Source organism: Amborella trichopoda, chromosome 1, assembly GCF_054954075.1.
Source record: "Amborella trichopoda isolate Santa Cruz 75 chromosome 1, AtrichopodaSantaCruz75HAP2 v2.0, whole genome shotgun sequence".
Lineage (NCBI taxonomy): Eukaryota > Viridiplantae > Streptophyta > Magnoliopsida > Amborellales > Amborellaceae > Amborella > Amborella trichopoda.
In genome coordinates this window covers 39,681,983-39,695,590 of record NC_142336.1, presented here as the reverse complement: position 1 = coordinate 39,695,590, position 13,608 = coordinate 39,681,983, and the positions used below count along the sequence as shown (strand labels likewise).

General features: G+C 44.9%; 1 protein-coding gene across 4 annotated transcripts in view; it reads right to left on the bottom strand.

Annotated features, from left to right (window-relative positions):
• COQ3 (coenzyme Q 3) overlaps positions 1-13,608 on the bottom strand; it is a 52,829-nt gene that overhangs the window by 25,716 nt on the left and 13,505 nt on the right. For all 4 annotated transcript variants that reach the window (XR_016054077.1, XR_016054074.1, XR_016054073.1 and 1 more), the window contains exons 2-3: positions 12,956-13,045; positions 12,321-12,399 (exon numbers count right to left, since the gene is read on the bottom strand). Coding sequence is in view for 1 of the 4 variants with exons in the window: in XM_006847704.4 (XP_006847767.1) it covers positions 12,321-12,399; positions 12,956-13,045 (169 nt within the window). In the remaining 3 variants the exon portion in view is untranslated. The remainder of the gene's footprint in view (positions 1-12,320; positions 12,400-12,955; positions 13,046-13,608) is intronic.

Sequence of the window (13,608 nt, the reverse complement as noted above, 5' to 3'; positions counted from 1 at the left end):
TTGATGATATGACTCCATTGAGCCTTCTTGGGTTTCCCGTAACATAGCGGGTAGACCCAGGTAGGTGGCCATCAGTTAATCAAATCCACAGCCCAAAATAGAGGCAAAGGGGGCAGGGTCGGTCAGGATACCTATCATCTTGGTCTTTTGAAGGTTGATGTTAAAACCAGTTGCAAAGTGAAAGCATTGAAGAAAGATGAGAAGATTGTGAAACTGGTGGGGCTCAGATTCGCAAAATAGGAGGGTGTCATCAGCATATTGTAAGTGTGATACCTAAGGACCTCCCTTCCTATCTGAAAACCTTTGACCAATCCCGCTTGATAGAGTCTGGACATTGTCCTACTAAAAACCTCTGCTACTATAGCAAAACGAAAGGGGGAGGGGGGGTCTCCTTAACGCAGACCTCTTTCGGATTGAAAGAATCCTTTGGGAGAACCATTGATGAGAATTGAGAAGAAGGGCCACGAATATAACCCCTGATCCATTTCCACCATCTTCCCCCAAATCCCATCCTTCTTTTGGTTTCTTCCAAAACTTCCCTATCGATGTTGTCATAGGCTTTTTCCCAATCTAATTTGACAATCATATTAGGAGTTTTGTAAGACGTCCTCGTATGTATGCATTCGTGGGCCACCAGTGCTCCATCGAGGATCTGCCTATCTTTAATGAAGGTGCTTTGGTTAGGAGAAATCACTGAACTGAGCATTGATTTCAGTCGAGAAGCCAAGACCTTTGCCAAGGTCTTATAGGAGATGTTAATGAGGCTGATTGGCCTAAAACTTTTCAGCTCCACTGCCCCCTCCACTTTAGGGATAAGGGAGATGAATATGGCATTCATGCCCTTATGGATGGTGTCCCGCTGAAAAAATTCAGCAAAGAAAGCAAGAACATTGAGGCGAACGATGTTCTAGTGGTGAGCAAAGAAGGCCACTGGGAATCCATCGGGGCCCAGAGCTCTATCCTGGCCGAAATCCTTGATTGCTCCTAGGATCTCCTTTTCGGCGAAGGGTCTCTCAAGCCACTTGGCTTGGTAATGAGAAATGGTGAGGAAAGACAAATCCGTCATCTGGGGTTTGGACTGAGAGAGGGTTGTGAACAAGCGAGTGAAGTACTGGATGATAGTGTTCTCGATTGCTAAAGGTTCCTCAAGGGTGACCCCAAGATGATCGATGCGCGTAATAGCATTGCTCCTCCTCCTGCAGTTGGCAATTCTATGAAAGTAGGCTGTGTTAAGGTCTCCACACTGGAGCCATTTGACCTTGGACCTTTGTGCCCAGAAGATTTCTTCCTTCCTAAGCAAGGATTGTAGATCGCTCTGGGTAGAAGAACGAAGGATAGCTTCCTGAGAAGACAGGGAACGAGTGTCCTCAAGCTGATCAAACTCCTGAATGGAATCCAAGAGCACGGTTTTGAGATCTTGGAAATTGCCAGGAAAGAGAGAGAGTCAAGCTTTGAGAGACCCTTTGAGAAGAGAGAGCTTTTGTAATCCGAAGTCCGCCCATCCAAGGGCCATGGGAGAGAACGAGGCCCGCCAGGCTTTCATCTCTTCGCCGAAATTGGGTTCCTCCATCCAACATATTTCAAAGCGAAAAGGTTTTGGGCCCCCCTGATTCGAGCAAGTGTCTAGCATAATGGGTTTGTGGTTAGGCACCGTTCTAGGTAAGGAGGTGCCAAGGAATGCCTCCTCCCACTGCAAAGAACAGAGGAACTGATCTATTTTGGATCAAGAGACAGAGTTGGACCAAGTGAACTAAGATCCTAACAATGGGATATCCACCAACTCAAGTTTGGCAATAAAGTCAACAAAGGTTGGCATTGTCGGTGTAATGACCGTGGAGAGTGGCATTCGTGGGACCACCTAGTGACATTGAAGTCTCCCCTGATCCCCTAGCAAGTAGGTGGTTGAGCTGCAACGAGGTCTAATTCTTGCCACAAAATCGATTGATTAGAGCTGGAGTTCGCGTCATAGATTGCTGAGAACTTCTAACAGACACTGTTCGGGATGCGGCAACCAGACACCGTCACTGACCGCGTTGCAATTCAGGACTCCTCGAGCCTAAACATGGATGGGTCCCAGATCACCCAGATGCCACCAAACGCATCCGCTGAGTCTAGGGCGACCCATTGGTAGGGTTTGCAGCCCCAGACCAGACGAGCCTGTCATAGGGATGGGGAGGAAGATTTGGTTTCAATAAGGGCCAAGAGCCCGAGGAAATGCTGGAGGCAGAAGACATGAACCGCCCGATCTTGCGAGGGGATCCGAGACCCCTAATGTTCCACACCGGGATCTTCATACTCTTGGTAAAGAGAAAGATCTCCAAGACCGGCATCTGGAGGTGGTGGGAGCATCATGGTCTGCCACCATCGAACTAGGCCGGGAAGAACTATACCGGTCGTAATTTATGTTACAAGCAAATTTAGCAAGTTCCTTAGAGCTTCTGTTACTCACTTTGAATCTGGAATGTGCATCTGATTTGAAGAAAGCCTCGACGTCCTCCTTTGAACCATCGAACTTGAATCCAATCACTCCCATCACCTTGTCGATGTTGCCTTGGGCCATATCCATCCTGGAGCAGAAGCTCGACCCCAACAGAAGAGGTGGAGAGGAACGAGAAAGGGAGCTACTGAAGCTGTCTGAAGGAGAAGGCGCCTAGATGTTGGAATTCCCCAAGGAGGGAAAGAGAGGAGGCAAGGAGGGGTCGGGGGCAAGAGAGGGAGGATGAGTCGAAGAAGACTCCAGAACAGATGGTGGAGCGGGAGGAAGAGAAGCCAAGGGTGCAACTGGACAGGCCAGAGGAGGAGCAGAGGAAGCAGGAGATCTAGTGAGGGAAGCTGAGGAAGCGAATGAACTAGGAAGGTTAGAGGGGGAAGGAATGGGTGTGAGAAGAGGCAGGTTGAAACAATCCGGTAGAGCAAGGTTAGTCTCAGCAAGCTGCAGCCCTGAAAGGAGAGAAGGGAGAAACCAAGCAAGAGGGTTGGAATGAAGCCGAGTAAGGGAGGGTGAGAAAGAATGCACAATGGCCATTGCATGCACCAAGAAGGGCAGGGGGTGAGGGGAGCAAGAGAAAAGCAGAACCGGTGGAAGGGGTCAGAGGAATGGTGGCTGAGGTAAAGGGCTCGTAGGGGTTCTCGGAGAGGGAGGGGGAGAAGCAGAGTCGTTGAAGGGGATGGGCGAGCGGGATCACCATGCTCTCCCAGAACGGGGTCGACTACGACGAGGAATAGAGGAAGGGGAAGAGGGAGACACTCTCGGAGGCCAAAGAAGGAGGGGAGGGGAGGGGAGGGGAGGGGAGGGGAGGGGAGAGCAAAGACGGGGTAGAGGACAGCTCCTGGTCAGTAGGAGAGAAGGCCGAGAAGGTAAGGGAGGCAGACAAGGAGGGGAGGGGGGACTCATGAGGAAGGGAAGGGGGGACGGGAACCTGACAGGAGAGAATGGTGACAAAAAGAGAAACAAGGACAAGACAGGAGGGGAACGGAGTGGGAGGGCAAGGTGGCAGTACATCCAAGGGCAGGGGGAGAGAAGGGGAGGGGGCAAAGGAGAAGCTGGGTCAAGCTCAGGTTCACTGTCAACCACCACATGGAGACTCGATTGTCGGGGCATAGGGCCCATAAAAGGTTCCAATAGCCCCGTCGACGGGGTGGGGGGGGCGGCAGGGGGAAGAAGAGAGAAGACAGGTGAGGGGCTACCAAAGAAGGTGTACATGCTAAGGTAGAGAGCAAAAGGAGGAGAGGGGTAGCTGAAAAGGAAATGAGTAGAGGCAATACGAGGGCAGCCTCGAAAGGAGAGAAGTCGGTGGTGGGCTCCATGGGGCTCGACGAGGATGGCATTGCAGTGGAAGGCTGCAGTAGGGGAAGATCTAGGGAAAGGCCACTCTTGGGGAGACGAATATGATGCTAGAGGAAGGAGCGATCAACAGCGGAGAAGACGGGCAAGGAACCGAGGCAATAAGGTCGCTGACAACATACCTTGACATGTCTCCCAAAGGGGATGGCACTCTCGGGGCACAGACACGTGCCCTGTCATGCACTGACAAGATATCAAGATTGTGAGCTACAGGCGGGAGGTGATTGGACGACATAGCAAGGGGAGCGTGAGGGGTCACACTGGGTGCTGAAGGGCAGGAATCCAGTGCCAGAAACTGAGCTCGTCCCTCAGAACGGCAACCAATAGGGGGCGGCAGGAGAAGGAGAACGACTCGGTCAGCAACGCTGGTTGCAAAAAGGAAAGGGTGGGGGAGGCACTTGAACTTCCGCTTAACAGTAGTCCACTCCTCAGGAGATGAGGGTGGAAGAGAGGCAAAGGCCAAGGCATTAGGGGAGGCAGGATTCCAGGTCAAGTGGAGGCGATAGAAAACTCCGGCTAAGCAAGACCACATAAGTTAGGAAGGTTGGACAGGTCCAAGAACTCAACCAGGAGAAGAACAAAACCCACGGGGAGATATTCCCCTGCTTTCTAGTTAATGGCTACTAATTTCCCATACTTAGCTCTTATGAAGGAGAAGGTTTTGGGATGCCATGCATGCAACGAAATGTTGTTGACCTGAAGCCAATACTTGAAGGACTGGAAGCGTCAACTTGGGGCGACTACTGCTTCAAAGAGAGAGAGACCCCTTTGAAAAAGGGAAGTGGAGCCTTGAGTGCTCCTACAACTCCAAGCAGGGAGGAAAAGAGGAAAAGGATCCTCCCCCAGGAGAACCGCTTGCAATGAAGGTCAAGGTCTATCCAGCAAGCTTGTGCTCAATTCTCAATCACGACAGGGATGGAAGGCACTGACCAGAGCATTATCGAGGCGAATGGGCAAGTCAGAAGCTGGGATGGGGCTCAAAGGGAGAAAGCAGCTCTGATCGAGGCTAAGAGGGGGGGGGAAGGTTAGAAGGGACAGGGGGAGACATGCAGAAGAGGGGGCCTTATGAGGCAATAAAAGGTTAAAGAGGTGAACATAGTTGCAATAGAGAGGAGGGGGACTAATGGGAGGAGGGTTCGAGGGGAAAGCTGGAAGCTTCCCTTTGTCCCATGAAGGAGTCGAGGACACTCCACAGGCCGAAGAGGTTGCCGGGCGAGGGCGAGAAATACAAGAAGGAATGGCAGATGAGCCAAAGTGGGGAGGACGAGAGGAGGAGACGATCAAGCCAAAGCGAGGAAGACGAAAAGAGGTGGTAGAAATCATGTTGTGCATGTACTGAATTTTATAATAATAGAATAATGAACTTTAGTAGGAGTTCCGAATTCCATTCTAGAGAGCTCATAAACAAAGCTATGAATGCAACTTTCCTCGCCCTTATTCCAAAGATTGAAGGGGCCGAACAATTGAAAGATTTCAAGCCAATTAGCTTGGTCAACAGCTCTGCTTTCCAAGGTTCTTGTTTCTAGACTGAGGGCTGTTTTAGACTCAGTCATCTCCCCCACCCAAGGTGCTCTTGTCAAGGGTCGACAAATTCTAGATGGGGTTTCAATCACCCATGAGTGCATCCATTCTAGGTCCATTTTGAAAATCCTAGGACTAGTCATAAAACTAGATTGGGAGAAGGATGGCTTTTGGACCCAAGTGGAGAGGTTGGATCAGAGGATGCCTCCCTAGCCCAGTTTTCTCAGTTCTTCTCAATGGTACCCTTAAAGGCCTCTTCTCGGCTTCTAGAGGTCTCCGCCAAGGGGACCCTTTGTCGCCATTATTGTTTGCTATTGTGGTTGAGGTTTTCAGATCCTCAATCTCATGGCTTTATCAAGCAGGTCTCTTATGTGGATTTCATTCTAGTAACCATGGACCTTGCATCTCCCACCTTCAATACGCAGACAATACCCTCGTCTTCTGTGACACCTTAGTGACACCCTTCTGCTATTTTTCAAATGTTTCAAGATGGCCAGAGGGTTTAAGGAAAATCTTCGCAAGTCTAAGATGATGGGAATTTGCACTGACCCTTCACTTGTCCACTTCCTTGCTAGTAGGTGGGGGTGCTCTGTCAAGAATTTACCCTCTTCTTACCTTGGCCTCCCCTTTTGTCTTGGGATACCCTAACTCTCTCAGCGGAACCACATTATCGATAAATTTGATCAGAGATTCATGGGATGGAAAGGTTTCAATCCAAGGCAGGAAGGCTCACGCTCATCAAAGCCACTCAAGCTAATACGCCCATAATCCAAATGTCCTTATCCTGCATCCCGACCTCAGTAGTTGCTAGATTGGAGGGAATGATGAGGGATTTTTTCTAGTCGGGTGAACATGGGAACAAGTTCCATCTCATTGCTTGGTCCAAACTGTGCCTCCCAAAGTCTCAAGGAGGTCTAGGTATTCACAATCTGAGAGTCCACAATGACGCTCTCTTGGGCAAGTAGTGGTGGAGGTATGCGACCCACTCAAGCCACCTATGGAGAGAAATCATCAAACACAAGACTGCTAGGGCTTTGACCTATGGATTCCTATGTTTAGGAATAATGGCCTAATTTCTGGATTCTGGAAATTTGTCCTTAAGTGTCGTGAGCAATTCGCTAGTCACATAAGGTGTCGCCCAAGAGAGGGAACCAAGGTCTCATTTTGGAAAGACACTTGGGTTGTATGCAGACCTGTGAGAGATCAATTCCCTAGCCTTTCCGTATAGAGCACGATGGACGCTCAACTGTGGCAGAAAACTTTGGGATCACAGGCCCCCCTTCGGTTTTGGTTACCAAATTTCAAGAGACCCTTGAACAATTTTGAACTCGATGACATCGGGGCTTTGGCAGAAATCCTACACCAAGTCTTCCTTCCTATCTTTGGTGAAGACAAGATCATATGGGAGTCATCCCCCTCTGGAATCTTTTCTTTAACACCCTCTCTTCTAACCCCGTTGTGCCTGGCCCTAACCCTTCCCTGCTTTCTAAAGCCTGGAGCCCCATCTCTTTTTTTTGAAGGAAAGGTTAACTTCATTAAAATAGGAAAATTACAAAAAATTTAATCCTAAAGAAGGCTGGAACCCCATCTTGCCTCCTAGAATCCAGGTGTTCTGCTGGATAGCGCTCCATGAGTGTTGACAGTAGATCTTCTTCAACAAAGAGGAATGCAGTGCCTCAATAGATGTGCCATGTGCTTGGAGGCGGAAGAAACCAATGCCCATCTTTTCCTCCACTGTGAGTTTGCAAGAGCCTTATGGTCCTTTCTTTTGGGCCTATTTCAGTGGTTATGGGTCACTCCAAGCTCTATCCCTCACTTGTTCCAAGCTTACCTATACTCTCCCCTGCCCAAGGCAGGAAGAGAACTTTGGAAAGCCTCAATGCCTGCCACCTTGTGGGTGTTATGGATAGAAAGGAACCACAGAATTTTCAGACGAGAAAGATCCTCAGTTGCAGCTTTGGCCGACAAAGTAAGGAACTTAGAGGCATTCTGAGCCTCCAATCATAGTTGTCCAAAGACTTCCCCTCCACTGATTGTCATAAAAATTGGAACAACTTACTTCTTGTGAGAAAGCCCAGGATCTCAAACTCATCTCTTTGGAGACCACTCGAGCTACACTCCATCAAGTTAAACTTTGATGGCTGCTCCCTTGGCAACCCTGGCCCATCTGGAATAGGCAGCCTTTTTCGCTCCAATGAGGGCCAGACCTTGCTAACCTTTTCTTGCCCCATTGGTATAGCAGATTCAACCCTAGCTGAAGCCCGAGCCTTATTGGAAGGCCTCCGAAGATTTCACAACTCTTGGAATCCCACAACGGAGGCGGAAGGGGATTCCAAGACCAACATTTCATGGGCATCTGGTCTCTCTCCTTCCCCGTGGAATTTAGATGACATCTTTGATGAGATACCCCATTTGTCCCGGGCTATCTCAATCTCGTGGCGCTACGTTTTTCAGGAAGCCAACTCCGAGGCCGATCGTCTTGCTAAAGAGGGAGCCTATTCTAACACCCTGGTGGGGCTTTACATTTTTGTGGACCCCCACCTATCTCCTTCGAGTAGATTTCCTCCTGTGTATCACTTTTCAAAGCTTCAGGGCTGTAAAGGGTGCCCTTTTATCTTTAAAAGTAAAACCTTGGCGTAGACAATCCTATTTTATCTTTATAATAATGAAGTCCAAATAACAATTTAGAAATACTTGTCTTTTGTATATAATGACCGTAAGTTCAATAGTCAACACAATCACTTTAAAATTTGGGAAACCTTCTAATAAGAGACATCCAATATAGGTTCTAAAGTTGATGAGGCTCAAGATGTGCCTGTGGCTTCCTTCTCCATAAAAATGAAATCTCGATTCCTGGAAGGGTTCATCATATGTATTCCATAGATCATATTATTGTAAATCTCAATCTCAAACAGGCATGGATCTTTGATCCATATACTTTAGAAACTTGATTCCAAATATGTTAGAATCACGATTCGAAACAACATATCTTTGTTCCACATATGTCAAAAACTTGATTCTATAAATGTCGGAAACTTGATTCCGCATATTAATGAATCTTGACTCTTGGAGTGTCGATTCCAAGGGGATGGGAATCTCGATTCCAAGGAGGACAAAATCTCGATTCCGTATATGGATGAAACTTGGATCTATTTCAGTCAAAACACGATTCTCAAAAACTAGGAATCTTGTTCCTAGCGATTCTTATTGTACGGATAACGAATCCTAAGATAGGAATCTTCTAGTCGGCCGCGATTCCCCGATTCCGATTCCGATTCCGATTCTTAAAACGATTCGGGTTCCCAAGCGTTTCCAACAACTATGCTCTCTACAATGATCAACTACCAGTATAGAAACTGGGTGTTAACAGAATAACAAATGGAAAATCCCCAATATGAGCTTTTATGTTTTGGATTAAAAATTCTACGCAATAAAGTACTTAAAGCTCAGATCAAATTTGTCTTGATTTTAAACCTTAGTTGCAGCTCGACCTTCTCCTTTGTTTCTTTTTTTTTGAGGGAATATGTGATTGTATTTTGTAATAAAGTTTGTAGATCATCCTACATCCAAGAAATGAGCAGCCCACAAGTCGAGTGCCTAAAAAAAAAAAGAAAAAAAGAAAAACAGAAAAGAGGGTATCCATACACCAATGTACAAAATTGATCTTCATATAGATTATATTGCTATACAGCCCCATAGTAGTAAAAAAACGGGAGTTACAAAAGAGGAAAGAGAGAGTGTGAGAGAAAGAGAAACAGGATGGAGTTCTCTTTTTTTTTTTTGGAGGGGGGGTGGGGGGCGGAGGGGGGTGCATTGGTATATGAATGTTAAGGACCCCATAACCAGGTCCACGCAGAGTGGGGCTCCTGGCTGCCCCTTCCTAAGCAAGGGATTACTCCATCCGGTGGACACTCAAGCGTGAAAGTGACAGGAATACCCATGCGTAGAAAAGATAGGTTGTCAAATATGCAGCAAGTCTCCATGTGCATGGGGCTCTTTTGGTATAGAAAGATGTACTTGAATCTCCCTAGATGTAAAGATTATGATCTTGGATTCCATATCTGATAGTTCTTTTCAGTCCTTCAAGGAGGGCAACCAATTCGGCCATTGTTAGAGTCCACAATGCCGATCTAGCCTGAAAAGGAAAGGGTGGAATTCCCTTGGGAGTCTCTAAGGATGTCTCTGTACCAGAATTGCCCTGGGTTGCCCGTCGTGGAGAAGGCATGTAGTCCTTTTTGCCCTATGGCCTAAAAGATTGTGGAGGTTTTTATGCAGTGGGACTAGATGCTCGAATATCTGCTGTCAAAGATAAAGTTGTTTCTTCTCTCCAAAAGACCCAAATTGTGGCAAGAATAGAAGTTCTCTATAGGAAGAGCCCAGTCGCAAGGTAGGTGGGGAGAAGAAAGCTTGGAAGAGTTGTTGCATAGATTGCAACGTCGGCCAAGACCATTCGCAGGATTGTACCTAGGAGGACCACAAATTACAGGCCACCTAGCAGTGGCGGAAGTGTTGGTCGATGTTTTCTTCCTCTGCAAGCACATGATGCATCTACTTGGGAGTTTAAAGCCCCTCCCAAACCAGGGTAAAGGAGGTGAGTTATGTTAGGTCAGCAGTAAGCGTAAAACTTTGCCACATCTTATCAAAAATTCTGAACTTATAATTAGCCGACCCCAAATAATTGGGATAAGCTTGGATGATGATGATGAAAGCCCTCCAGTGGAGCCTACCTACAATTAGTGCCTAATTGGAGAGCGCTATTCCTGAAAACCGCATCATAACCCTGATGTTCTTTGTCAGTTCTTCATCTCAAGGAATAGCCCATTGCTCATCATCATTGGCACCTCATGTCCATGGAACTTAATCAATCCAATTGCTTTCTTAGAAGCCTAGATAATTTCAGTGAGTTGTGATCAGCATCTTCTTATACTAGGAAGGTTAAATTCTCACTCCATTGTTCTTAAACTTAAAAAAGCACTTTTTGTAGAATAGATATATACAGAACTAAATCTAATCTACTATTTGTGAAGATTAATGCTAATAAGTGCAAATGGATTGTCACTCAAGTTCTTCCATCAAGCAAAGGGAGTTTAGAATCCAATTTTCTTCTTGGTTTTACTGTTGAAATTCATTAAATTTCTGTAATTGTACAACAATTAAGGGACACAACTGTTATCCAAGGACAGAGAGAGGATAGAATCTACTATTACAAAGTGCAGGGCGATCCACTCTAGAGAGAGATGGCATTCTCAATGCTTCAATACACTTGTGCAAATAAGAGAGATCACACCTCTCCCTGGAAAAATCAAAATAAATAGAAACAAACTCCTAGAGAAAATAAATGAATCATCTGATAATCCATGAAGTCCACCTCATCACATATCGCCTTTTTTAAGGTTGCTAGAACCACCTTTCAGTAACAAAGGTCCCTAAATTGGGAATAATATCGCATTCCCAGCTTCATTAGAATCAAATCCCAAAAGGGCCAAAGAAATTGCAAAATTTCCATGAAACTATTCCCTACCCCATGGGCCCCTGGATTACCATCAAACTCAATTCCAATCTTAGTTTCACATGGCCAAGGGGAAGGGAGCCCCATACTGCCAAAATAGTCGATGATTTAATCAAACACTAGGCAACGTGGGGCCAAATTGCTAAGACCAACATGCCCTGGAAAACCTTTCCTGATCAATGTTGAGAAAATAAAAGATTATCCACATTCAGCTGCTACGTTCTTTCTTTTCATAAGCACCAAGTAAACTACAATCAATATGGGAAAGACCAAAGGATCTTGCCTCTCATCAGCATGGGTGGTGCAAGCAAAGTGGAACTGCTCAGCGAAGCCCAAAAGTCTAGTGTAGTAGGGCCAAATCTAGGAGGAACCACTACAGTGGATAAATAAGTGAGATGCTGATTCCGCATCTGCCATGCTCATGGAATACCAATTCATAATAGGAAAACACATATATTAAAGAAAAACCACTTTATTGAAGGACTGATTGAAAACAAAAATAAAATTAAAACCTATGTTGAAGGGGAAGGTGGTTGAATGTGAGAATATTTTCTAAATGCCATCCAACCAAGGGACGTAGTGTTGGGAGGAGCAGGGAAAAACTAAGTGGATAGAGCAGGAGCACATCCATATGATCCTTTTGTGCAATAGTTTACCCAAATGGTCAACAGTCTTGCCCCAAGGTAAGGAAGAAGGATGTCTATGAGCACTCCAAGAGAATGATAAGTGAATCTAATTCCTGCCCCCACTATTGATTAGCAAGGCAATCTGTGTTGGTATAGTAAGGTCCAGAAGCAATCAAGAACAATCGTGAGAACTTTTTGTGGCATGGTGAGTCACCACATCAGATATTGGTCCAAAATCTAACTCCAGTTCCGGCACCAAAGATGAATCTTGTAGCACTATGGAAATCTAAACTCACACTACTCATACCTCTCCAAATTCCAGAGGGTTTGTTTGGTACCTTTGACAAACATAACCCACGATACCATCATCATGCCCTTGCCTTTAATCTTTTACGGTTTTACCTCTACAATAGTGAAAAAGGACAGTTACACCTCATCATCCAATAGTTACAGGCTCCTAATTAATTTCTTCCATCAGAGAGGATGGTTACCAATGTTTATCCAGCCTTTCTGTTAGTAAGGATATCTAATTCTATAAACCATTCTAGTATATATTATTAAGTGCATTTAAGTCAAATAACTTTTAGTTACTAAACCATACACAAATTTACACCTAAATATACAATAATAATCAGAAGGGTAACAAGATCTATAGTAGGGGCAATCATTACTTTAAGAATTATATTTTGTCTTTATTGGGGTGAAAGATAGAAGCTAACATAAGAATGCATTTTTGCTAATGTGTAGCCCTCATTAAATAGATTTCTTGTCATGATTCAGGAATGTAGACAAAGTCCTAAAATTATGAAAATAAACATACCTCTGAGAGAATCCCTCCTCCACAACCAACATCAATAATTTTTAGCCCTTCCAAAGGCCTGGCACAATTTGGATCTTTCCTGATAAGACAAGTATGGAAAAGTGAAAAGATAGCTAGCATTTAACTAAAATGACACATAAAGCGGTCACGATATCATGTATTCCCATCCCTCGTTGTAATGATTTATGGTTCATTAAAGAGGCATACAAGAAACTTGAAAAATGAAAGACGAAAAACCTTGGACACCAATAAGAGATCCTCCGATATAATCCGTAATTAAACCTGTGCAGACTATCACATCTCCGGAAAAAACCAAATCGCAGAATATATATAGTTTCATGGTAGATCAAAACAATAATTTAGGCCACAAGATAATGCTTGAAAAGAACTGCAAGAACAACACAAGCTACACTTTTGGCTCCAGAGCACAATTTAATCTGTTAGAACCACCAAACAAGGCATCTATATATGCTCAAATGATGGTTGAACCATGGCATGCTAATATCCGCACAGGGACGTGTCCCAGCTCTTGTAGAACATTGATAGACCAACTCACCCACATAAGAGAGTATCTCTAAACAGTTAAAAGCAACCACAAGACACAATATGAAAATTTAGAACGTTGGTAGTACAACCTGAAATGTCTGCAGAGTGTTGAGCGGATGAAAGACACCCTAGTAGGGTTCATTGCATGCAATGGCTTAAAAGGCCCTTCAATGTCCCACCTGATTAACATAGGAATAAGAAAATAGAAATAAATCAAAATGTAAAACGCTAATTTATGTCATTTTTACAGAGCGATCCAAGCATTAAGGGAAGATGCACGATGAACCATACAAACCTCATTTAACCTTGAGCATATAAGCTCCCACCCCTACATTATATATTTCTGGATGTGTCTTCAGAGATACAAATGGTACTACAATAACAAATATCTTCACACCACACAACTTGAATGGTTGAAACAGAATCATGTAAAGTGGATTAATCTCAGCAATGTGATCTGGATGCATTTTATACGCAGAGACAGCAGATTGGCTCAAGTCAAGCGGCAAATCCGAATGTTACTCAATGAGAAAGAAAAAACAACATAAAGAGCTATAAAAATCATTAATTTTGAACTCCACCACTACAACCCAATGTATTTCTTGTATGCAACTTCAGATATATAAATGGTGTACTACCATAACAGATTACTTGCATGTGTCACAACTTGAAAGAGAATCATGTAAGTAGATCAATTTAAGAAATTTGATCCGGATGCAGTTTTCTGTTCAGAAACAGAACT